Source organism: Monodon monoceros, unplaced genomic scaffold (genome assembly GCF_005190385.1).
Source record: "Monodon monoceros isolate NGI ecotype Baffin Bay Population unplaced genomic scaffold, NGI_Narwhal_1 Super_Scaffold_4, whole genome shotgun sequence".
In the NCBI taxonomy this organism is placed as follows: domain Eukaryota; kingdom Metazoa; phylum Chordata; class Mammalia; order Artiodactyla; family Monodontidae; genus Monodon; species Monodon monoceros.
In genome coordinates, this window is record NW_021703781.1 from 31,161,650 (window position 1) to 31,189,485 (window position 27,836).

The 27,836-nt window shown below is 37.3% G+C and overlaps 1 protein-coding gene across 1 annotated transcript in view; it reads left to right on the forward strand.

The window, feature by feature from the left end:
- The window catches only part of NRG3 (neuregulin 3), a 1,055,237-nt gene that overhangs the window by 908,801 nt on the left and 118,600 nt on the right, over positions 1–27,836 (forward strand). Inside the window, exon 4 of the mRNA XM_029245782.1 lies at positions 21,712–21,738. Within this exon, the coding sequence (XP_029101615.1) occupies positions 21,712–21,738 (27 nt within the window). The remainder of the gene's footprint in view (positions 1–21,711; positions 21,739–27,836) is intronic.

Below are 27,836 nucleotides of genomic sequence, written 5' to 3' on the forward strand. Positions count from 1 at the left end.
CAAATCATGGAATGCCAAGGATTGCTGGCAACAGAAACTAGAAAAGACAAGGAAGGAGTATTTCCTAAAGCCTTTGGAGGGACCATGACCCTATCAACACCTTAATTTTGGACTTGTAACCTCTAGACCTGTGAAAGAATACATTTCTATTGTTTTAAGCCGCCCAGTTTATAATAATTTGTTACAGCTGCCCTAAGAAACTAATACCCAGCTCCTGATACCAAAATCTGTATCAGTCAGGGTTCTACAGAGAAACAGAACCCCCAGATATATGGGGAAACAGAATATATATTATTCCACACAGGGCCTTAGCATCCTCTGTTAGATTCACTATCTCCAGCCAGCTTAAAAAGTGAAATTTGAAAATCACTGAATATCTAGAAATAATAGGAGGATAGATATAAATATAGATACGGATATATCCCCTACTGGTTCTGTTTGTCTGTTTCTTCTGTTTCTATATAATTAATAGAATTGCATACATGTATGTAACATTTATTATATAATCATTTCTAATTTATATATACATTTTTTTGAGATTTATTTAAGGGAAATGGCTCATGTTACTGTGGAGACTGGCAAGTCTGAAATCTGTAGGGCAGGCTGTCAGATGGGAAATTTAGGCAGGAGCTGATGCTGCAGTCTTGAGGAAGAATTTTTCCTTTTGCAGGAAATCTCAGTTTTTGCTTTTAAGGCCTTCAACCAACTGTGGGATGAGGCCCATCCACCTTATTGAGGATAATCTTCTTTACATAAAGCCCTCTGATTGCAGACGTCAACCACATCTACAAGTACATTTATAGCAACACCTAGATTAGTGTTTGATTAAATAACTGGGCACTGTAGCCTAGCCAAGTTGGTATATGTCACACATACCAAACTATCACTATAACAAACTAAATCAAAGTTTATACTACTTGACACACAAAAAATTTGTTTCTCTTTCATGGTAAAATATTGTGCTTGTTGGTGGGGATGGGAACGAGTGCTGGCCTCCACAGGGTCACAGAGCAGATCGGGAACCCATTTAGGAAATCAGAACCCATCTAGAAGTTCCTCCCTTTAGGGCTGTCAGAGAACTGTTTAAAACAGTCCAGGAGGGCTACCCTGGCGGTGCAGTGGTTGAGGGTCCGCCTGCCGATGCAGGGGACACGGGTTCGTGCCCCCGGTCCGGGAAGATCCCACATACCACCTAGCGGCTGGGCCCATGGGCCGTGGCCGCTGGGCCTGCGCGTCCAGAGCCTGTGCTCTGCAATGGGAGAGGCCGCGGCGGTGAGAGGCCCGCGTACCACACACACACACACACACACACACAAAAACAAAAAAACAAAAAAAACAACAGTCCAGGAACTAGAATATATCCCTTTTCTTACACTGGCCAGAACCCAGAAATATGGCTCCCCTTAACTGCAAGGGTGGCTGGGAAATTTAGTCTTTCTGTGATCAAGAGGAAAATGAGATGGTTTGAATGAATAAAAAGCCCTGTCTGCCGCATAGGATTTTTTTTTTTTTTATCCTGCTCTGTTCACTGACATATCCCAAGCATCCAGAATATTATACTCTGAAACATATTTGTCGAAGTCCTAATGAAAAAAGAAACTATCAGTATAAAATAAATAATAAATATAAGAAATTCTAAAGCTTTAACATATTATTTATTAAAATATACTTGAACAACTGAATTCTCCCATTAAAGGATAGAAACAAAGCACAGCTATGTACTTTTTAAAAGCAACACACTTTAATGATAACAACGTTAGAAAATAAAGGGATGGGAAGAGATACCGTTCAAATATATTTTTAAAAAAATGGAAAGCATAAAGTTCAAAGAGAGTCTCTGTATTAATGAGAGGCAAGTTGCCAGGTAAAGTTAATGGGATGAATCAGGATAAAGAGGAACACTAAGTAATAAGAAGAGCACAATTTATCAAGATGATAACCAGTCATTAACCAATATAAACCAATCTACATAGCAACTAAATATATAAGGTAAAATACATTAGATTAAAAAAAAATCTACATAGCAACTAAATATATAAGGTAAAATACAGCTTGATACAAATACAATTATATAATTATAATGGAAACTTCCAATATATCTTTTGTCATGGTTGAAGAGATCTGTAGAGAAACATACATAAAGACACAGATAAATTAACTAAAGCCATCAATACCGTAAATAACTGGGACTTTAGGTCATTTTCTACATATCGGTGAAGTAAAATAAATCACAGACAATGGCAGAAATTATAAAAGCGAGCTAGCTAGCTAATATGTTCTGGTGAGTGACTCTTTTTATGTACCTCGTTTATTTGCTCCAAAACCATTTCCTTTAGTGCCTCTTTCTAATTAAGTCTCATTATACATAATGATGGACTCTGCACTTAGGCCCTGTTGATACAGTACTGCTACAGGGTGTATTTACCCAGATATAAAGAAGTTCTTGGGAAGTCGGAGTTCTGTGCAGTGAAAAGGGCAATCTCTGGAGACAAAAGACTGGGTTTGAATTCTGACCTTGCCCTCACTAAAGTAATTGAATACCTCTTATAGATGCAAAATGTATCTGGAATCACAAACTTGAGTTCAAATTCACACTATAATTTGCCAGTTATATGATATTAGGCAATTTACTTAACCTCGTCGAGATTCGATGTTCTTATCTCTAGATGAGAAACCATCTCTAGAGATGCAAGTCTGTCTGTAACTTCAGTAAGCTTTTACATAGTAGTACAAATAGTTTAGAGATGCAATTCTGTCTGTAACTTCAGTAAGCTTTTACATAGTAGTACAAATAGTTTATCTTCTAGGATCCAAAAATCTTCTGCAATCCCCATTTCAAATAAAGAACTGTATTTATGTTAGAATAGCTAAAAAGCCAATTGAGACACTTTTTGCAAAATAAAGGAAATGTTTCCCCAAAAGAACAAAGAGGGGTTAATTAAGGCAGTGTTAATATAAAAGATTCTGTCACTTCCATTTATCAAATTTCCAAAACATAGGCTAGAAATTGAAAGAACTTCAAGTGTTACAGGCTTGTTTTGAGTTTTATATATACACAAGTGACAGTGCTTACTGCAGAACTTGCTTAATGGGTGATCAATACTTATTAACTATCTTCTTTCCTTTGATATCTGGGAGTAAAATTACGTTGATGGAGCTGCATCATTGCTCTCGCTGCCACAAATACTGACAATCGTCCATTGGGATTTTCCTACTCAATAAATGTCTTCCTGACGAAGCCAAATGATTTCCTTTCTCGCATATATATTATGATTGAAAATGGGGAATTGCTGATTTACAAAATAAGTTGTGATGCTGATAGAAAAATGTCAATAATGTGCTTATACATGTAAGGCACAGGGGATTAAAACATGCCTGGGCAAGCAAAAAGAGAGCAATGGTATTAAACATCCTAATAAATATTTGATAGAAGGACAGAAATTGAGGGAAATGGATATACTTGGAAGAGGAAGAAGCAAGAAAAGAATAAGGAACTGTAACATTTGCCTCAGGTCTTTGAAATATGCAAGAGAGAAAAGTTGACATGGAAGAGTGTAAATATTTTAGCAAAAGAAAAAAGAAACGCTTGAAATGAGAAATACACAAGACAGTAGATGTTCTGTTTTATCCACTTTGAATGTTTCTGTGAGGGTCAAGCATAAAAAGTTCTGAGATGGAATATTAATGCAGCCTAACCTTTAAGCTACCATAGGCCCACGCACAAAGACAGACACACACTGAAGATTTAGTAGATCTCAAACTGAAAGTTCATAAGAATAACCCTGAGAGTTTATTAAATATACAGCTTATAGAATTTGCATTTTTACATGCACTTTGGCTGATTCTAATATAGATGTTTGACAGTCCACAATTGAGAAACACTCTCTAGTTTTTCTGTACTTCATCATTACCCTTAGAGAGGTGGATTTCCAACTAACATTTTCATCTTGTTTCCTGGGTGGGATTGTAGATTCAGAACAACTTAGAGAATTGAAAGTCATCTTTTTAGTTATGCAGCAGGACCCACTAAGATTTGAATGAGCGCTCTTTATTGAGCAGAACATTCATGGGACTTTTTCTAACCCATGGGTTGTGGTTACAAGAGAAGAAAGAGATGGCAGGCAAACTTGGCACAAGATTCAAAAGAAAAGAGACTTGAAGCATCCCTGAAAGAGAAGGTAATCCAGCCCACAATGCTAAGAAGATATTCGATATCAGCATTCTGAAATTTGGGGAAGTATAGCAGCAGGTGATGCTGCTGCCTTCCAGAGGTCTATTAAAATACATGTGTATGGAACAGATGGAGTTCACTTTGAGGGATTTCTGAATGGTGATTATTCAATATCAAGCAGAGTTGGAAGAGGAAGGCTGTTTAATGTTAATTCATGAAGGACTGCTAAAAATTCAATGGTAGAAGATTCTCCACTTGAAAAAGTAGACCAACCAGCAGGAATTAAAGATTATAAGAATAATAGCAAGGTGTTATGTGTGTGTGTGTGTATGTATATACACATATATACATATACACATATATACACACAATATAAAGATGATAAAATAATAAATAATTATAGAAGAATTGCATATAATATGGCATAACAGCTTATACTTAGTTTCTAGAAAAAATATGTCCATTTATAAGCAACATGAATCTAAAATTATCATTGAGTTCTGTAGTAGTTTGTTTTTTGGTTTATGGTTCAAATACAACCAAATAAAACATAACAAATGCATACCTACTATGTATGAGAGATTGTGCTTGTACTTTTAGCAGTTAAAATTGTGTTCAGCTGCAAGTAACAGAACACCCAATTAAACAATGATTTCAGTAAACTAGGGGTTTTATTTGTCTGAAGTGATGAGAAGTACAGAGGTGTAGGGAGTCTGGGGCTGGTACAGCACTACAAAGTGTCCTTGGAATTTTAGATCTTTAACTTATTCTCATCAACCATGTTAGCATGTGGCTTCCATCTTCATTCTGGCTGCCTCATAACTGCAGGAAGTCTGTGCCATCCAACTCCAGGCTGAAAGGAGGAGGAGGGCACCTAACAAATGGCTAAATCTTTTAATAAATGATTGACTAAGTGCTCCCATAGAAAGCGATTTGCTGAAAGACAACCTAGAAATTGTCTATTCTAATGCTACACAGCAGAACTGTGTCACAGAGCCACCGTAAACGGTACAAGGAAGGCTGAAAACCTGAGTATTTAACCTGAGTACATTAACACTGAAAAAATTATGATAGAGTGAAGAACAGATATCAAGTAGGCAAATAGAAATGCCTATAAAATTAGATATGTTATCTAATTTAAGCATTTTATAAATCATATGCATTTTATTTCTTAAATAGATGAAGACATTGAGACATATTGAGAGAAAGGTTAAGTAACTTGCCTGAGGTCACATGAGGTTACTACAGGACAAAATCAGGAATTAAAGCCCATGTAATCAAATGTTAATATCTTTTTCCAGCATATAACATTCGCCCAGGTACCACCAAGCAATATATTCCTTAGAAAGTCAATTACAAAAAAAACCAATTTGTTCATCATTAGCCAGTCACGTGGTCAATGCCTCTTGATGGTAGAGATTTTGCATTTTTTCATCCTAGACTGAAACCATTTTTAGGGCACAGGCCATGTCTTCAACTTTTTTTTTTTTTTTTTTAAGAAGATGTTGGGGGTAGGAGTTTATTAATTAATTCATTTATTTTTGCTGTGTTGGGTCTTCGTTTCTGTGCGAGGGCTTTCTCTAGTTGTGGCAAGCTGGGGCCACTATTCATCGCGGTGCGGGGGCCTCTCACTATCGCGGCCTCTCTTGTTGCGGAGCACAGGCTCCAGACGCGCAGGCCCAGTAGTTGTGGCTCACGGGCCCAGTTGCTCCGCGGCATGTGGGATCCTCCCAGACCAGGGCTCGAGCCCATGTCCCCTGCATTGGCAGGCAGATTCTCAACCACTGCGCCACCAGGGAAGCCCTCTTCAACATTTCTGTATCCCTGATACTTAGTGTTGATTGGTAGAAACAGAGACATCAAGCTGGATAAATCTGGATTTAGAGACTATTTTTTCAGCTTACAGAATCTGGGGGAGAGGGTTTTGTTCTTGTTGTTGTTGTTTTTAATTTTTCTAATACCCACACAAGGCATCATAGAACGTGTTATTTAACAAATGTTTAACAAATTCTTGCTAAAGGTTTAAAAAAAAAATTAAAATGTGATTTTTGTATGGATGTAAAATATATATGTGCATATATATATACATATATGTAGAGTAAGAAGAATAGCAGTAAAAAGAGCAGTGCCTATTAGAATTATGATTCATTTGGTTAAAAGGTCACACAGAGCTGGAAAAATATTAAGTGATAAATTATAAATTATCAATTAATAAAAATATTAATTGATAAACTCGACCTGGGTTTCACTGTGATGAATTTCATTCATTCACTCCAAAAATATTTGTTGAGCACCTACCTTATACCAGCCATTGTCCTAAACATCATGGATACAGTGAATAAAACAGAGAACGTATTGTTATGGGTTGAATTGTGTCCCCAAGTTTCACGCACGGAAGTCCTAACCCGCAGTACCTCAGAACGTGACCTCATTTGGAGATGGAGTCTGTAGAGGGGTAATCAAGTTAAAATGAGGTCATCAGGGTGGCCCTAATCCAATATGACTAGTGTCCTTATAAAAAGGGGAAATTTGAACACAGACGTCCATAGAGAGAGAATATCATGTAAAGATGAAGGCAGAGTCGGGGTGATACATGTTTGGCTAAGGAATGCCAAAGACTGCCAGAAAGCCACCAGAGACTAACAGGGGGGCATGGAACAGATTCTCCCTCACAGCCCTCAGAAGAAACTAACCCCTCTGACCCCTTGATCTCGGACTTCCAGCCTCCAGAACTGTGAGACCATAAATTTCCACTGTTTACCCCACTTTGGAGTACTTTGTTTTGGCAGCCCTGGCAACTATACACAAGTGAAGCCCCTCCCTCCTGGAACTTTACATTCTAGTCTGGAGCAGGGAGGGAAATAGATAATGTTGCATCTAGTAATAAAGTCTAAGGAGTAAAGAAGACTAGGGGGAAGGAGATAAAACATGCCATCTTATGTAATAGGATCTCTGATAAAAGGACATTAGAAGTGAAAGGAGGTAGGGATTGAGTTGTGTTGGTATCTGGAGGAAGAACATTTAAGGGCAGGGGAACAGCCAGTCCATAGCTCCTGGGAAAAAGAGTGCTTCTGGGTTAGAAGAGCTGCCATGAGGTCAGTTGGTTCAATTAGAATAAGGGACAGAGAATGGTAGCAGTATAGTCAGAGATTTAATGGAGGAGCAGATTGTATAGGTCCGTGTTTTATTTTGATGATAACTGGTTTCTATTCTAAGTGACATAGAAAGCCATGGGGGGGACTTTTGAGCAAAGGAATAATGTGATCTGACTTAAAATTTCAAAGGATCTCTCCAGCTGCTGTGTGGGAAGAGACTGTGGGGAGGGGGGCAGAGTTGGAAGCAGAGAAGTCAAGGAGGAGGCTAATGTGCTAAAAACTTTCAGGTGTGAGATGCAGCTGGCGTGCCAGAAAGGTGGTGGAGGAAAAGATGAGATAGGCAAGTGAAGGGTCGGCTGAAGCATCACAAATACAACGGGAAGCTTGACAGAGAGATGGAGACCAGATCTATGGAGGATGCTATAGGAAGTTTCTGTTTAAGAGAAGCAGTAAAGGAGAGGGAATTGAATGTTAGTACTGGAAGGAATAGATGAAGTTGGTGTCCAGGAGAATTTGGCTTGCTACAGTCATGAAGCCATCCAGAGCAATGGGGTCATCGACCAACACATAATTTATTCCTACTACTCATATCTTTGAGTGACATTTATGGACCCTAGCGAGCTGTGGTCACAATTTAGTCCCTGCAATGAGCAAATGAATTTCATTTTCCCTAGAGAAGGCTCAATTTGAACAAGGGGGGAAATGTCATTATTTGAATTTCCTATGGCTTTGAACCCCTTATCTAGGATTTACATCCATCTATTAATATGAAGAAAAGGAAATTCCTTAAAACAAAAATTCAAGCTGATTTGACATCAACTAAGTAAAAATGTTTGGTTTAATAACAGCAAATGCCCATAGCAAGAATAATTCAATAGTTAAGTACTTAAGTAGTTTGAAGTCCCACAAAATTTGTTGAAAATTTCTTTGCACCTAGCTGTTTGCATATATTGTTTAGTAACCATGCAAATTACCTTATTGTATATTCCAATTTCTGCAACAGCAAGAAATGCCCATTTAAAACAAAATTTTTTAAACAAAATAAAATTTAGGGATAACATGACTATATCGAGTTCAGTGTAATTGTATCTAGTATTGCAGTATAATAAGCTAATCAGCCTTCTTGATTTTGTAGCAGTAACAAATCTCAGTCTAAAAAATGTGGAATAGATGTGTGTACAAAGCCATTTGTGTCGTGGGTTCAAAGAGCTAAGTACTTGAAACCTGGGTTTGAATATCAGCATTGTTAGTCACAAGTTGAAGGATCTCGTTAACCTCTATGTGCCTCAGTTTCATCTCTAACATGGGAATAAAAATAGCAACTACTTCATAAGATTGCTATAGGTTTTTAATTAATTAAGACACGTAAAGTGTATAGATAAACGGCTGCTTACAATAAGCCCTCAAAGATTTAAGCTATATTATTATCTTCGTTATTTAAATTTCCTTATTTTCTATCTCAAGTTGCATTTCATTGGGTTAGAGAAAAGTGTAATCACAGTTCATCCTTGACTCCTATTCCCTGAGGATAGCGTCACAGTTCTGTAAAGAGGTGTGGTTTACCCAGTGCCCAGGCACCGGTGCAGCTGCAAGAGGTGGTAGATGGGCAAATCCTCTGTGCTCTTGTCTATCCATGCTGGAATCTGCTGAGGTGTCCTCACTACTGTCATGTGTTTAGTCCACAGAGGCCATTGCTGCAGACTGTAGTCTTCCCAACCTCCTAGCTCATGTATGTCAGGCTCTCGGTGATTGTGCCTATCAGGTTCATGGGGAATAAATTGACATGCCTAGCTGCTACCCACCCTGGCAGATCTGAGGGTCATCTCTCTGGCTCCTCTAGCATCCCATCCTTCAGTGTAAAGCTGAAGTTGGGAGAGCAGTGGACATGGGGTACTCTGGTCTTGCTGCCTGCAGGGACTGTAGTTAGCAAGTTCAAGGCAGCCCTGTTTGGGAAGCTGTTTCACTTCCTCTAGTTGGAGCAGTGGGATGGTGAGAAGTGCATGATTTGGCAGCAGTAGTGTGCATACTTTTTTCTGAAGGTCACCTCCCAGGCCTTTTGGCTTTGCTCCATTTCTTCCCTTCACCTAGAAACTCTTTAATGTATTAATTTGCAGGGGAGCCTGGTTCTTTGTCTATACCATCAAATCTAGTGTTTTATATTTCAATTCCTTCTGAGCCAAGGATTTTGCAACTCACAAACTTTTTTTTTTAATTGCTAAGACCTCCCTCTCCGGAAGCAACAGACAAAGGAATACAGGATAGAAGGAACTACCTGTAACAGAGGTCACATTGAGTAAAACTTCAAAAATCCATGCAGTTATTTAATTTTCTTTATTTACTCAAATACTCTCTCTGTGCCAGGAACTATGATATAAAGACATACTAAGCATGGCTTTTTTTATTAAGTTGCTTATAGTCATTTGGGGGAAGATGAGCAAGAAAACAAAGAACTATAATAGAGTGTGATGAACCTACAGTACATAAATATAAAAGATTCCATGAAAGACTGTTTCTATTGGAGACAGTATGTGGGAAAAGATATGCATTCCAGAGCTAGCTGTGTTTAAAAAAAGTGAGTCGTTATGAATGAAGTTCACCAGACTGCACGTGAGCAAGGTGAGGCTTTGGAATTGGAGAAGGAATGTGGAGGTGGGGCTGGAGAAGCAGGATGGGGCTGGATCATTAACGTTTGACTTACATGGCATGCTAGGCAAGGTGGAAAGTTTTCTATGGGGACAGCGGCATGATTTAATGAAATTACGTGCTTCCCATCTTGGGAAGCAAATTAGCCCATCTTGAGCAAATTAGTACACCTTTCTGAATCTCAGTTTCCTCATCCGTAAAATATTATCTGCAGAAAGGATGCTGTGGGGATGAGTCAGCAGGATGTCATATAGACTCACAAGTCTATCATTTGTAGATGGTAGCTTTGAAGAATAACATTGTAGACTCTATTCATTTGCTTTGCTAATGTCTAAGTGATGTAAAATTAGAACTTTATAAATTCATCCATACTCAGCTTTTGACATCCACACAGAATTTTGAAAAGGTTATCTCACTAATAGGATGCCCGGCAGAGTGATTATTTTTTATCCACATATCTAGAAAACACACAGAGAGAGTTATCAAGACTATAGAAGAGGGTAGTGGGAGGATGAGGGTGAGAACTTCAAAGTACCTGGATTCCACTGGGTTCCCAGCTAATTATAGCCAAAATTAGATAATAGTTTCTTCCATTTTTTTAATAAAGATGCTTTCCCTAGTTTTTCTACACTACGAAGAATTCAGCTACTCTGGGGTAAGCCATTATTGGGTGAAGGCTCTACCAGTTTAATTTCCATTTCTTTATTTCTGTTAAATAAAAGCAGCTTACATTAGTCCTATGTTATTAACTACTTAATAGATTTAGGAAGCAGGTAGCAAAAGAAGAATTGTTCTTTGCGTTTAAATGAACCAAATAATACCCTCAGCTGGTTATGCATTTAGGGGGAAAGAAATTGCTACATTTTAAGTCTGCAAAAGTAATACATTAATCCATTAGTAAGCCCAAGTGTGTTGTCTGTTGTGCTCATTATCGAGCATTCCCAGGTGTTCAGAGGTTTTTGAGTCTAAATTGTCGTGACTTTTAAACTTGGTAATAGAAATATCCAGCATAAGTATCGTATCATAAGCTATGAAACTATTCCCATACCAGTGCTTTTTACAAAAAAAAATTACAGCATTAAATATTAAATTAAGATGTTCCCCAATATTGGAATGTGTTAACTTGTCAGAATGAAGCTAAGAAACAAAATTAGTAGCAGAAGCCATAGGGTTGCCAAGTTTTCTTCCCAGTTGCCTGATTTTATGTATCATTTTAAGAGCACAATACCAAATATTAGGCACCATGAATATGTGCATTTAAACAAATAAATCGGTTGATTTCTTCAGATACTCATTATCCATCTATTTGTGGATTCAGTCAACAAAAATGCTTTGAGCATTTACTACCTGCTAGATAGGGCACATAGTCTGGAAGGAGGCGAGACTGCCAGACAAATGACCGCAAGATAGAATTGAAAGAGCAAAGTGTTAGTAGAAAGGGCACCTCTTGGGGAATTGTTTGAGCTGAGTCTGAAAAGAGCAAGATAAAGCAGTTCTTACAAAGATCAGGAGCTCTAAAAATCATGTTGTATTGAAGCACTTTCTTTCATTCCACGAATGGAGCTGAGTTTGTGTATGGAACAGAGGCAGGGGATGAGCACAGGAGTGAACATGGCTGCCATGGATGGCTGTGGATAAAAGCTTCGTTGAGGCTTTTCTCTGCAACCTTAGTGGCTACCAGTGCTTCCCTCTTCTCCCAAAGAACATTAAAATAAGAACTTCTTGGGCTTCCCTGGTGGCGCAGTGGTTGAGAGTCCGCCTGCCGATGCAGGGGACACGGGTTCATGCCCCGGTCTGGGAAGATCCCACATGCCGTGGAGTGGCTGGGCCCGTGAGCCATGGCCGCTGAGCCTGCGCGTCCGGAGCCTGTGCTCCACCAACGGGAGAGGCCACAGCAATGAGAGGCCCGCGTACCGCAAAAAAAAAAAAAAAAAAAAAAAAAAGAACTTCTTATATAAGTAGTCACTTGCCTGACCATCTCAGTTCATTGAGGTGATAGAAGAGGAAAAGAAAAGACTTTCCTCTTTCTTTTTTTTTGTTCCCTGCAGGTGATTCACAATTCAGTGAGGAATAAACTATGTAACTCGAAATATAGTTTGTGTGTATGTGTGTGTGTGTTTTAATGGAAGCCTATTGAAAGCGTCCAGAAAATCTGGAAGACTAAGGTAGAAAATCTCGCCTGAGAGAAAGCATTATAGTTTATAAGCATGATTTACTTTTTAAAAAAATCTCACAATGGTATACCTCATCGAGAAAGAAAATTGGTGGGGTTATGAAAAAGATTCAATAAACATTTACTTTCCATCTGCTATTTGAAAGGCAGAAGGGGAAGTGAAGGAGGGGCAGGCAAAAGATCCTAGTTTTCCTAATTACTTATGGTATAGGTATATCTCTACTGGTTGTATTTCAGTGCACAATAATCCTACTCCTAAATACAGATCCCATTATCATTCATAGAAAAACCGAGCAGGTAGTGTTATTTCAGGCTTTCAGAGATGGCTTCAGGAGGAACTGGTCCTTGAAAGACAGACTGAGTTTGTAGGAGGAAGACTTGAGAGTCCATCAGGAAAGATATTCAAGGCTAGTGTAATGGCTGGAATAAAAACATGAGATGTGTGGGTATGGGCCTATTTGAGGGAAGTGCTGGTAGAACAGAATCTTTAGAGAGTTAGGAAAAATGGGTGACTTCTTTCTCATATTTTAAGTGATTTCCTACAGAAAAACTTTAAATAGCCAGCTACCTTCTGCATTTGAAGAACTATTTGTCGTGCAATATATTTTTCCATACAAATAAATACCTTTACGTAAAATAAAATAGAGCAAAGCCGGCGGCAGTGACAATGGACAAGCCTACCATTCAGAGGCCAACCTAAAGAGTGGTTACCAAAAGCAAAGTACAAAAGTGCCAGGTCTGTCTTGTGTCATCTTGTCCCACATCATTTCTTGATGGCATCAGGCAACACTTAAGAATAAGCTTCCAACACACAGGCCTGTTTTGGGTCTTAGCCCTGACACAGTTAGCCCAGCCTATCATAAGTTGCACTTTCTCGGCCGCTAATCGGTTTTCCTGAGTCCTAACATAAAAGGACCTCTTCCTGATTATGACCTTAACTGGCCTCCTAGTTTGAATTATCTTTGCTATTTCCTTGGCGTGGACTTGCTCTTTTCTTTACTTCATCATGAATGAGGCTTTTTGCCAGCTCCATTACTTCCCTGCATTTGGGTGTTCCAGATCAATACCTTGGGCAGTTGGTCCAGGACCAAGAATCTTCGACCTCTTGGCTAATCGTTCTCTTTGGTCCCTCTATTTTTGGCAGATGGGAAGCAGAAGATACCTTTGTTGGGATCTCCATGCTACCAAAGCTGTCATCTGTTGGGAGGTGGGAGTTAGCTTTCTTTGTTCTTTGCTTAGGAGAGCTCATTTCAGAGCAATGTTTCTTAAAATGTGTCCATCATTTTCTGAATTAGTATTCATCATGAAGCTATTGCAATTTTGAATTCAGGAATATAATGAAAAGCATAGTACTAAAACAACTGGTTAACAAAAGCTTTGATTAATTAGCATATCAACTGCAAACACAAATAATGCTGATTGCCATATACTTCTTTCTTTCCTTTCTTTTACTTTTTTGAGTAGACATTCCCCTATTTTATTATAATCCTTACATCTACCAACCTTAATCTCTTCTGTATGTCTTCAATGATAGTAAAATGGATTGAGGTTGAAAAGTTACAATCTGTAAAAGTGTACAAAACAAATATTTCAAAGATTGCTTGAACGGTTTGACATTATTAAGAAGTAACCCCTTAAATAGCATATATAATAATATTTTAATTACCATGGAAAATTGAATACTTTTTCCTGTTAATTGACCACTTGTTTACATGAATCCTAAATTACATACAAAAATTATGTGACAATGGTATACATGCGTTGGACACTTTCAGATAATAATCTGGTGATTTTTGGACTCCAGAATTGTAGTCTCATGTAAGTAGTAATTAAATGTAGTACTCTGATATGGGGGGTGTTCTAGAAACATTTATGGATATTGTTTTTTCAATATCGAAAGAGTTGCACCCAGAGGTGTAATGTTCATTGGAACCCTCAGAAACTGAGGTGATGGAAAACAGCCTGGATGTGCTCTGAAGGAATTCAGAATATCACATGCAGTGGGCAAAGGGGCTGACTCAGATGGCATTTCATTCATTCAATAAATATTTATTGAGCATCAACAAAATGTCAGATTTTGATAGGCTAGAGTGATAAATCAGTGAGCAAGAGAAATAATGACCCTTCACTCCTGGGATTTGAGATAGTTTTCCACCCTCAGAATATAGGCATCTATAAATGCGGCCTTTAGCTTTTCACAACGCTTATTTTCTTCAGCTATTAAATGGGGGTCAGTAGCACTACTTTACAGGCTAATTTTTAGAGTTATATAAAATAATGTGTGTGGAAAGTCCCAGTGAGAAAATATGAGAAGTTGAGAAAGTTGATAAAATATGACAAGAGCTGGGGAATTTCAAGAACAAAAACCCCTAGTGCATTCACCTATACAAATTTGCTATCATCAATTATGTAACCAAAATAGCAGTATTTTTTGAATGAAGAATTCTTCTATATAATGATAATTCTTATTTAATTCTTTAATCAATAATTGTGAATATGAAATCATTTTAAGTCTAATGTTCTAAGATGTTTTCACTGGAAAATTCTACAAGCCGTTTAGGCAAGATTCATCCTTGAGGAGCAGCCTAAACAAAGAGTCCCTCATAAACCTCAGTTGTAACTCTGATTTGTTATTTGATTTCACGGAGCGGAATGCCCATCTTGAGTTTGCGCTGCATGAACGTGTGGCCGTCTCCATGGCTGCTTGCTTCTCCTCCTTTGATACAAACGAATATTTTTATTTAGAGGATGAGAGGGGAGTGTGAAATAGAAGTGTCTCTGTTCAAGAGGAATCCGTAACAGAGCTTTTGAGAAGAAAAATTAAGAGGTCATGTTTCATTACAAGGCCCGTGGAAGGGAGAATGGGGCTATGTGCTCTTCTGGAAAAGTGGTTTTACTTCTCCATGATTGATGACCTGTCTGGTGTGAGGCTGGTCACAGTATTAATGTCAGGACTTACTCTCAACAGTAGAAAAAGCTGTCAGTTCTGATATGATAGAAGTAAGAGTGGGATTGGGATTATAGAGCTGAAGTGGCCACAGAGAGTCCTCTGACTTAGGCCCATGAGGCAAGGTGATTTTGTGTAAAATTGACTTTAAACTTATTTTACATGTACAGAGAGAAGACCAGAAAGAACTAGAATAAAAATTTAACAGGAATTAGTTTCAAAATATAATAAGAAATGTATCATTTTCATTAATGTGATGTTTTACTGTCCAAATTTTATGCATAAACATGTAGAAATTTTGGACTTCCCTGGTGGCACAGTGGTTAAGAATCCGCCTGCCAACGCAGGGGACACAGGTTCGAGCCCTGGTCTGGGAAGATCCCACATGCCGCGGAGCAAGTAAGCCCGTGCGCCACGACTACTGAGCCTGTGCTCTTGAGCCCGCGAGCCACAACTACTGAGCCTGTGTGCCACAACTACTGAAGCCCACGTGCCTAGAGCCCGTGCTCCACAACAAGAGAAGCCACCACAATGAGAAGCCCGTGCACCACAAGGAAGAGTAGCCCCCGCTCACTGCAACTAGAGAAAGCCCATGCGCAGCAACGAAGACACAACACAGCCAAAAATAAATTTAAAAAAAAATTTAATGTAGAAATTTTAAGATCAAATGTATATGTGTGCTGATAAAAATAAAATTACCTGTTTAACAAGGTAGCATGATTTAATGGAGGGAGCATGGAGGTTAGAATCTAACCTGCATTCATACCCAAACTCTTGCACTAAGTAGCTGGAAAAAGGATAATCTGATAATAGCCCTCTCCTTTTAGGACAACATGATAGAATGGAATGCAATGCCTGGAAAGGGCCTTTCCTTCCTCACCCTGCAGGAATGAGCTCACACGCTTGCCAGCTCTCCTTCCCTCCCTGTTGCGGGACTGACCCAAAAGGCCTGAGAGATTCACGTCTGGCTATTCTTGGCTCCCAGTTGTCACGTTGTCTTAGTGACTTCCAAGTGTCACTTCCCTCTGGTGAACAGTTATATGCTCTGGGAGCCTGTGGTGAGCCCTATTCCCCCATCCTGTGACACCTTAATCTTTTTGAAAGGTATATATTCTGTGGATCCCATGGATTGCTTCTAGACTCTAGCTTCCCTCAGCAATCACAGCCAGGTCCACCCTCAGCCCTTACCCTCCTAATCAGAAACCTTAGAGTCTATCCCAGCCTCTCCTAGTTTACCTGTCTTGTTATAATAAACTGGGACATACATGACAGTGCCTTGACGTGTGACATCTCATCACCTTGTCCATGATCTTCTCCAGGAGCAAGCAAAATACAATGACCCACTGGTGAAGCATGACACAGTTACATCTCTTTACAGCGATTCTAGAAACTACTAGAGAATGATAAGCACAGGTGTCAGGAGTCAGCAGATGTTCAAGACCCAGCTTACCATCTTCATAAATCCAACTTAGTCTTCTTAGTTGTGATGGACTACCTCATCCTAAAGCGTCACCACTGAAAAGTCATTTGACATGGATCTGAGGGTAGAATCTACAGAGTGACAGATTTCAGTTCAGTGATTAAGATAAACCATTTATAAAATGACATATTTTATAGTTGAGTGGCTAGTTTCCTCCACATTTATATGGGACCTATTTCCCAGCACGGGTACTATGATAGATTACTACCGCAGAGTGCTTCATAACAAGGTGGTAGCTTACATCAAGTTGGGAAATACTCCACCGGGGGAGTCTTGGCACACATATGAAGACCTTTAGGGATTCTTGCAGTGGAGAAGCCTGTTGAACTTTAAGCGACTATTCTAACTTTTTAAAACACAGAACAATATTTTCATATAACATGTTTTTCCACATCCCCTGGAATAAGGGCTTAAATCATCCCGTTTGGAACTACTCTATGATAGAACTACCTGTTCAGTTACTTTTAATATAAGAGTGACACTGAAACTCACATTCATGTTGCATCATCCTGGTGCTGCATTACAGGGGTTCCTCATCACAGGCTGGACAACTTGTCTCATCTCGCCCTGAGATTGGAATCAAGTCAAGGATTGCTTTTGGTTGCTTTTCCTCATTCTGCCCAGATTGAGGGAACTATTTGTAGCCCCTGGTTGTCTGTCTGTCAACATATAAATAAGAAGCTTTGAGGGACTTCCCTGGCAGTCCAGTGGTTAAGATTCCACTTTTCCACTGCAGGGGACATAGGTTCGATCCCTGGTTGGGGAACTAAGATCCCACATGCCGCGTGGCCAAAAAAAAAGAATTATGGACATGTTGGAAACATGTGGGCCTTGAATTTCCCGGAGTTTTTGACTTTATAGCATGTTAAGTTTGTCTCCCTGGTCACTTCCGTAGCCCTCAAATCTTAAGCACGTTTCAGGCAGAGCTGCTGGTATTTGTTAAGTGTGTTGCCAATTTGAAGATTATTTGGTTCAATGTCTGGCGCATATTCAGGCACAACTCCGTACATCCCTTGCTATACGTACAAACAAATAACTTCAATTGGGCAAGGCTCGTTATGAAGAAATCTCCCTAGGAACCAATGAAAAGATGTTAATGATTTGCCAGTTTGGTTCCTTGGAGAGAGGGAATCCCTCTCTGCCTAGCTTATATTGGGCACTTCATCAATAAACCAGCAGTGAGCAAATAAATAAGTAGTGCTTCTACAGTGCCTGAGGATACTTGAAAACAATTTGTTCTCTTAAGTGGATTAAATAACTCCTCCCTGCACGTCTTATTAACTGATGATTTTGTAAAAATTAGCTTTTTCTTCATAAGGAGGGCATAAGTAAACCCTGAGAATGACTGGTGGCTGAAAGTCGAGAAGATTAGGCTCAGTTGTGTTTCTACTACTTATCAACAGTGTAGTTTTGGGAAAGTTTGTTTACCTCTGTTCCTCATCTGTAAAATGAGGATCATGACAGTCTTACAAGTTTCTGTGAGTTAATACTTTAAGCAGCTCCTGGCATGTAGTAAGTGCTCAGTATATCTTAGCCACTACTATATAATCAAAGGGTGCAATATTCCCAAAGAACTGCAGTTTTTACATATAAAAGTTCTTCAGACTCTAAAAGAAATGGGAATTATACATTCTAATACATGCCATAGGGAAGATCAAACTGTTTTTCTTGAAGTTATTTGCCTCCTCCTTCATCCCAATATTTGCACAGTTCTTGGCACATGGTTTGTTGAGTGAATGAATAAATGAGTCATTAATTGATTCATTCTTATCACATTCCTCTTGATGTTTTCGTGCAGACCTGAATATCCCCAGGAACGCTGTTTGCTTTAAGAATTAGCCAGTGAAGGGTTATGAGAAGTATTGTGGTTTCTGTTCTGTGTGACTCAGTTGACAAAATTAATTGCTTTTCTGTCATGCAATTTCATGGATTTTCATCAATCCTTTTGTCTGTTAACAAATCCTGTCAGTATCTTTAAACCTGCAATAATGATCGGTGTTTAGCATTTTAATAAAAGAATGGAAATGTGTGTGTGTGTGTGTGTGTGTGTGTGTGTGTGTGTGTGTGTGTGTGTGTGGTGAGAGGGAGAGAGAGAGAGAAAGAGGGAAATTTTAAATAAGATCTAACTTTTTATTTGTATGTTTCAGTAGGGTCAGTCTTCATGAATGTTATTATAAAAAGTAAATAATTTCTCTATAAAATCTAAGAATATAATGCCATGTTGCTTGACAGTATTTCTGAGAACTACTACTCTAATAATTAGATGTAACTTTTCTGCTGTGTTAAGAGTAGACAGATTTCCTTTCTCTTAAGACATCTACTTAACACCGTTTAGTGTTTGAATAATTTTAAAATTCTGATTTCTGTTCCTTTTACTGGTTATGAATTCATTCTGGTTTAAAGTGTTTAGATTGCCCTCAAATTTATCAAACTTGCCACTCATTTCTTCATGCAATTTCCAGACTTACAAAGCCTGATTGCCCATATCTCCTGTCTCATATAGAGATGGACCCACCAAGGTTGTGGGAAGAATGAAGAGTGACCATTGGTTATACTTGCCAGCAAAACAGACTACAGCCAGCCATTTCTGAGCCATCTCAGTTCTACTAGAAAGTTCTTTTTTTTACATTGAAGTATAGTTGATTTAACAGTGTCGTATTAGTTTCTGGTATACAGCAGTGACTCAGTTATATATATATATATATATATATATATATATTCTTTTTCATATTCTTTTCCATTATGGTTTATTAGAGGACATTGAATATAGTTCCCTGCGCTATATAGTAGGAGCTTGTTGTTTATCTGTTTTATGGTAGTAGTTTGTACCTGCTAATCCCGGACTCCTACTGTATCCCTTTGGTCCCTTTCCCCTTTGGTAACCATAAATTTGTTTTCTATGTGTGAGTCTCTTTTTGTTTCATAAATAAGTTCATTTGTGCCATATTTTAGATTCCACATATAAGTGATATCATATGGTATTTGTCTTTCTCTTTCTGACCTATTTCACTTAGTATGATAATTTCTAGGTCCATCCATGTTGCTGCAGTTGGCATTATTCTTTTTTAAGGCTGAATAATATTCCATTGTACCACATCAATTTTATTTTATTTTATTTTTTAATTTTATTGGAATATAGTTGATTTACAATATTGTTTCAGGTGTACAGCAAAGTGATTCGGTTATACATATACATATATTCATTCTTTTTCAGATTCTTTTCTCATATAAGTTATCACAGAATATTGAGTAGAGTTCCCTGTGGTATACAGTAGGTCCTTGCTGGTTATCTATCTTATATATTCTACTAGAAAGTTCTTGTTCAACCAGACTAGGGCTAATGGCTGTTCTGGCTGTAGGCAGAAGGTTTTTTTTATTCTCAATCTTTTTTTTTTTTTCTTTTAGTCTCATGATAGGTAATCTCACCCACATCCCCGCTTTAAAATAGCACAACTCTAGTCTCTCCCTAGTGTCCTAAGTGCAATCATGAAGATTTTTTTCACACAAGAACCCAAACATAGTCTAGCCAACTTTTCTACAATCTCCATTCAAAAAGCACATTCTCCTCCTCCCAGGACAAGCTTTTATGGATTCTTGGCCACTCTATCCAATGCACATTTTCTCATTTTCCATTATAGCACTGTCACGAAGAATTTTCAAAGCTTTCTATCTGTGGGCTCCCACTGATTTCTGAATTACTTGCGAACAAAAATCTTGTCTTTTTATGAAAGTGTGCTAGATAGCTATCATAGTATAAATTAAGCAGGTAAAAAATGCCATGGAAAGGAAGAAATGCATCTACTTTTAAAAAACATTACCATAGTTCTTTACATGAGATATTTCTCAATTAAAATAATTCCTAATAACTTAAAAACTGAACTATTTACAGGCAGATTCATAGATACGTAAAGTAGATTAGAGGTTGCCCGGAACAGAGCAGGGAGGGGAAAATGGGAAATTATTTCTTAGTGGGTAGAGTTTCTCTTCGGAGTGATAGAAAAGTTTGGGAAATATATTGGTCATGGTTACACAACATTTCCAATGTAATTAATACCACTGAATTGTACACTTAAAATTTGTCAAAATGACAAGGTTTATGTTATATATATTTTACCACAATAGAATTTAAAGATGAGTTATTTACAAATAAGAAAGGCATTGAAATATTCAAGATAACTAAATGCATATTTTTTAAAAAGAAAATCTTTCCTAAATAGAGAAGTCATAAAAGGGAGCCCAGAAATTAGTCTTGGAAATAAACATGATCTTAGGAATACTGGTTTTTTTTTTTCATTTATTCTCATTTAAGAAACATATTACTACAACAGAAATCATCATTAAATAATGCAATGAATTTTAAAAGTGAATAACTGAATGATTAAAAGAAAGCACCATTTAAATAAACAAATCTCCAAAGTTGAATGGCTGGATATAGCAGGGTCCGGTTTATCCCTCTGTTGATCACAGACATTAGGTGGTCAAAATGGTATGCTGTCCATAGGAACATAGAACAGACATGGACACATCTACCATTTGTTTTTGATAGGAAGTGCTATCAAGTTTAACGGTCATAGGACCAAAGGGTCAGATAGACTGGATTTATGCCCTGGGTCTTCCTCATGTAAGATTTTTAGTCTCAATGAAGCACAGTTTCTTCATCTAACAAATAAAGGGGAAAAGATCCAACATCATTTCTTTTTTGTGAAAGTGAAGAGTGCCTGGTGAAAGCCTGTCATGCAGAAGTCCTTTACCTACATATTATTAACATAAAGGTTCAAATAAGTTTAATGTTAAACAAGTAGTTATTCTACATAAAATATCATGAGTTCTGAAAATAACTTTAGTTCCAGATATGCTTTATATGAAGTTTTTTTTTTTCTTTCTCCCTCCCTCCCTTCCTTCCTTCTTTTTTTTTTTCTTTTTTTCTTTCTTTCCTTTTTTATTGGCTAAATTTATACTTAGCATACTTGGCAATATTATCCCATCTAAATTCCTGGCTACTGGGAAATACCAGTCAGTGTTCAGATCACCCCTAATTGTGGGCAAACTAATTTATCTTTCGCAAGCAAACATGGTGTTACAATTGAGACACAGTCCTCGCCTTGAAAGGCCAATCTTATAAGCACTGATTTCTGTGTGGAATTTTTTCTAACCTTTTTTTCTTTTTCTGTTTTCCTTTCTTATATGCTGACTTCGGTGTAGCAGACCACTTGGGGATTGAATTCATGGGTAAGACTAAACAATTTTCTCCTTAAATATCTGGAAAAAGCTAAGTTTGATAATGTATATAGTGTTCTCCTTCCCCATCTGATTATAATTGAAATGTCTCACTGTCAGGTACTATTAGTAGTAAAAAATGTTTTTGTCGATTTTTCACTAAGTAATGGCTCAAAATGAAAGACTTAACTACTTATTGGGAAGGCAATTTAATGTTAAGTGCAGCTTTGGAACCTTACAGAAGTTGAATTTGGCTCCTGGATTTGATTGTTTGCTCTAATTCTCAATTTTCTTATCTGTAAAGAGGGATAACGAGAGCTCCTATTTTATCGCACATATAAATTGCTTAGCACAATGTCTGCAAGATGGCAAACACTCAATAAATGGTAGAAAATAATGGTGATGGTTTAAACATATCAGTTTTTGTTATTTTCTGCTCTATTTTTTTTTTCCTTTTGCATGATGACTACTTTGGGTATATTTTGGTCAATCTTAATTTTGTTTTCATTTACAAAGTGAAAATATTTATTTTGAAAGTATTTGTAGTGAATGGTGTGTTTTTAAAAGGATTAGAATACCTTCCACAGTAATTATTTTCTGTACTCATAGATAATTACATTAAGAATGGGACATACTTTTCTGAGTCTACATTATAAGTAAATGAAAAGAAAAAGCATTCCATAGGATTGATAGGCATCATGGTACTAAAATAGAAAGATACTCAGGAGATAAAGTTAGTGAAACTGAGGACCCAAATTTGAATCCAAATTCATAGGTTCTCCTTGCTCAGCTTTTGTCGAACTTCAGGTTTTTCTCTTATATGATTATAGATGTGAATACTTGCTTTATACCTGCATATGTTCTCTGTGATAATACTTACACATTTGCTTGTTTTCATTTATCCATTAATCAATTCAGCAAATATTTATCAGTTGCTCACTGTGAGCAAAGAAAAAATGCAACACATGCCACAGATAAAATAGTGAGCAAAAATGGACCATAAAAGCTGGTTTGATGGAGCGTACAGTCTAGGAATCTTTCAGATGATAATTAGGTAATAAAACTGATAAATATAAAATTTAAAATTTCTTAAGACCTGTTTGAGGCAAGATGATATTGGCTTGGACTCATGTGATAATGGAAGATGTGAGAGGAGAAACTGACAGATACTGGGGACGTGATAGCAACCAGTATTTGAGAGGAATTGATGTTGAAGGTTAGAAAAGGGAGATTTTCAAGGATGGCTGCAGGGTTTAATAGTTTGCACATTTAGATAAAATGTGGGCCCATTTTCTGAAAAAGAAGACTAGAAGAAGAACAGATTTATGGGAGATGTTTTACTAGATTAGGTCTGGAAATTTTGAGTTCTGGGTGCCTTTGATATATCTGAGAGAAGATGTTAAGTTGATAGTTATACTTCTGGAAGTTTTGAGGGGTAATTAGAGATTAGTGATGACACACTTATATTAAAATTGATCTTCCTGTTGTGTGATATTACTCATTAGTGCTCTAGTATCTAGGTATTGGATCATTGAAAAAGCAGACAGCTCAATTCCGGCAGATTTGGGGTTTTGGTAGATAGATGTGATGAAAACTCATAAGGACAATGAAATTCAAGGTAATATTGAAATGAAGCATTATGGAATGTAAGGTAGATGCGTAACGAGATGAATAGGGATTGGCTAATCTGAATGGAATTAATGAGTAGTCACCATGGGAGTCCTCAAACAAGTTGTTGGCGTGAAGAGGAGGTTGTAGTCATATGAACCAAGAATTGCAGAAAACCATGGGCATGGTCATGTGGTAGAGTATAAATTGTTGAGAAGGACATGTGGTTTGCACTTTCCTTATTTACTGATGATGGTGGGGATTAGCAGCATGGAAGTTGAGCATCAACAGTCATTTGAGGATAGCAGGTACTTAGCCTAATCAGTAGAGAAATTTGCTCCACCAGACTGTGGTGATTGCTGGCTCAGAGAACAGAGGCTCCAGAAGTTATGTAGTAGAATGACTGTAGATATAAGAAACACTGCCTGGTGGTGTGTGGGACTGGGATAGCATCAAACCCCACAAATGGTATGGCCACGGTTATAGTAAACTAAACTTGCTACATAAATAATAATTATCACTGTTGAAAGAAATGGATGAGTCATCATCCTATTGGGCTTTCCCTGAGGATTTTCAGTGACACTTATACCTTATAGTATAACAGTTTGCTATGGAATCAAGATATGTATTAAGAGGTCTGTTTTAAAATATTTAAAATAATTTAGTTACCAGTAGGGGAAAAATAAGAGGTTATTGTGTAATTCATCTATATGAAACTCAAGCCTAACTGATGTTATAATGAGTCTTATAAAAGGTGAAGTCAAATTATAGCTATAAAGCTTTACAGGGAATGGATTCTCAATATGTGAATCCAGCAGTAGAGTTTGCCTTGGAGAGAAGGGGTTGGGCAAAGTCAGAGTCAAAGGGAGTACTTAGTATGCATAGAGAATGGCAAATGATGAAGGAGTATTTGGAATGATAAATAGGTTTATAGACTTACTGAATAAACTGATTTCACTGGCCTCACTAATTCTAGACCCTGTTCACCCCCACAGCTTGCTCTAACTGAATGTATAATATTCTGTTTCTTGCTTTGAGAATAAATATTTTCAGATTTAACTTGTAATTTTAGAATCCATATGGGTAAAATTCGTTCCATGGGAGATGATATCATCACAGTAATATGGTATCTCTAGGTATAAATGAAGCTGGGAAGCAGAAATGTAGGCATATTCTCTATAAATTTAATTATGTCAGTTTATTGGTGTGCCTACAAGTATTCAATGCCAGTTCTGTGTTAATGAATTTCAGAATACCTTTCTTCTCAACTTTCATCATTCTTCCTTTGGGCAATGTTAATTTCATGTTTCCTTGACTTGATCACAAGGTGATGATCTGAAGCACACGTGTGTTTTCCCCAAGTCTTTTTATTCCCAATGGCCATGTCATGTGTGCACTCCTACTGATCAGACTCAAAACATAAACACATCAGAAAGTTCAACAAATTCTTATTTATAGCAGAGAACTCCAAATCATATACTGCAAGAATCCTACTATTATTTAATCAACATATACTTATCACACTTACTATATGCCATATGTATAAGATATTGAACATGCAGATATATAATCCACATCCCTTAATGACTAAAGGTTCTGAAATTAAAGGTAGAGAAAGCTACAGATAGTTGAGGTGACATAACAAGTGCTATTAAAATGGCATAGGCAAAATACAATGAAAAAAATTAAAAACAAAAGCCACTAAATGGGCTTGGGAAATTCAGAAACATCTTCCCAGGAGGGGAGAAATTTAAGCTGGGTACCAGCCAAAGTGGATAAGCTGTACCAAGTGTTGCTCCAGTCCAAATTTAGACTAGCCCCACATTGCTTCCACATTAGTGGGAGCCTTGCTATTTCAGTCAGTGTCTCTGAGCTCCCTAGTGTCACTACTTTAGGACTGAAGAGAGGACATCAACTTCAGTAAAATAATTATCCTATTGAATAAACCATGCCAAGCCTAATGTCCATAAAACTGTCAGCATTCAAAAAGATTTTTCCTTAATTATATTCATGATTTTTTTTTTTAATGATGCCACTGGGATTGGAACAATGCAAATTTCAACAACAAATACTGCTCTAGAATACAGTATCAGTTTAAAAAAATACAGTTAACTGGCATAGTTAGGACAGGAATTTGAAGGTGCATAAAAACACAAAATTGTGTTTGTAAAAAAATTTTGAAATAAAAGTGTTTATAGTAAACCAATAATCAAAAAATATTTCTTGAAGTCATGACTTAACCTACTCATTCATAAATGCATGAGGGAAAATTGATATTTTTAAGGTCAGATATCCAAACTTTCCCTCACAGCGTGGATAGATCAGGAGATGGTACAAACTTCTTTCTAAGCACAAGTGCTCATTGAGTTGTGTGAGAAATCCAGCCAATCATCCATACAAGACAGATGGTCAAAGGGCATGTCAGACTGGCCAAGTTTGGAAGGTGCATTGATCATGAAGAGGGATTTCTCACTACTGAGAAATTACTGAGAAATATCTCACTACTGTGTCAGGTGCTCAATCATGGAGCATATCTCATTATATCCATTTGAGCTATTTGTTACACAGCTGTGTCTCTGACAATGCCCTGATGCATTTGATGCTCTAGGCATCAAAGATGTTTGTATAAAAGCAGGTGCAGTGCCATTTGCAAATGTATTAGCAAACCACAGGGAGAATTGAAGATTGTGTGGGAGATCTTTTATGCAAATTTCTTTCATTCTCATATGAAAAAATAAAATGAACTCTGCCAGTTAAATGTCGTTTGTGATTTGATACTGTGTTTAGGATAGCATAATATATTTATGCAGTCTAAGTAAACTCTGGTATATATTTTTTTAATCAAAAGATTTATAAAACTTGGGAAAAGTCAGATTTTTAACTATAATCTTAAAAAGATATTCTAAAATAATCCTATGTTTTGAAGTTAAAAAAAGAAGACAAAAGAAATACTGAGTTGCCTATAAGGGGAGGGTTAGAAATGTCTATCGTCTAAAATATATGTGTAGGTTCAGAATTGAGAAAGTTATTACTTCAAACTATTTAGTATATCTTCATCCCCTCATGTAAAAAAAAAACTTATAGGATATTTTAGTAAGCACTGAAGATTATCTCCTGAGAAATGACCAATTTATAATTCTGTTTAGATGATATGAGGTGGGGATACTTTCCTTAAAGCTACACTGCTTATTATGAATGAATTGGTGTGTGTTCCTTTAAATCTAACAAGCTCATATGTCAGTCAAATGAATTCATGTGTATGCCCTAATTTCTGAAACAGCATTAGAAATATAAAAATGAGGATCCCCCTTCTTTAGGCTGAAATCTCTGAATTAGATTATTTGGAACAGAAATGTTTTTATTCACTTAAATATGTTGTTTTCTTATAAAATAAAATGCTAATTTATGGATAAATGTGTTTGTATAGGGGATTCATTCAAAAGGGTACTTGTTTAGTTTTTTCTTATATTAAACCACATGAGAAAGCAGATGTCTCAGAGTAATGTAAGTTACCATTATTTAATGCTTGACATGTGCCACCAAATTTACATTATTTCATTGCACTCTCAAAAAAAAGAAAAGGAAAGAAAAGAAAAGCATGAGGTAGAAACTATTTATATCCCTATCTTATAAACGGCAAAACTGAGGTCTATTTAGATGGAATATCTCATCCAAAGAGCAAGTGGGAAATACAGGATTTGAACCAGAGTCTATCTTCCTCCAGAGTTCTTGAATTCTGCCGGTGACCAGCTGCTGAGCACCTAACACATGAAGGCTTCAGGATTACTCAAGAGAGGTTGTACTCTGGCAATCTTTCAAATGACAATGCAATTTTGCATCTAGTCCTAAAGTTTAGAAGTAATGTTTTCCAAGTCCCATGAGGTCGTGAGAATCTTAGGTAGTAACTCACTTTATCCAAGCTACAAAAAATGAAAATGAACCAGATGCCAGTTTATAGCTTTACATTCAGAATTTTAACTGTCATGTGTAACAAAAGGCTCCCCTTGGCTGGTAATTTCAGTTTCTCATGTAGAATAATCTACAGAAGTTGTAGTGTATCAATATTTGAAGGTTTCGTGGTGATTACAGAGGGTTGAGTGACATTAGTTGGGTGCCTCTGCTGTTGAATGCCATTGTGGTATAAAAGCCTTACACGTCCATCTCCTCTGATGAGAGACGTGTACCAGATGGCATAGTGAGTTGAACCATCTCCTCAATGGTTTCCCAAAATGCTGCTTAAGAAACACTTACACAATCTTGTTTGCTCACTTATTTTTTTCTTTAGCAGTATGACCACTCCCTCTCCTTATACTATGATTTTTTTAATCGTGTTAGTACAACAGCTAATAATAAGGTTCTCTTAATCACAAGCACCTCCAAGGTTTTTCATTCCTCTCTCCCTTCCTTCCTTCCTTCCTTTCTTTCTCTTTCTTTCTCTTTCTTTCTCTTTCTTTCTCTTTCTTTCTTTCTTTCTTTCTTTCTTTCTTTCTTTCTTTCTTTCT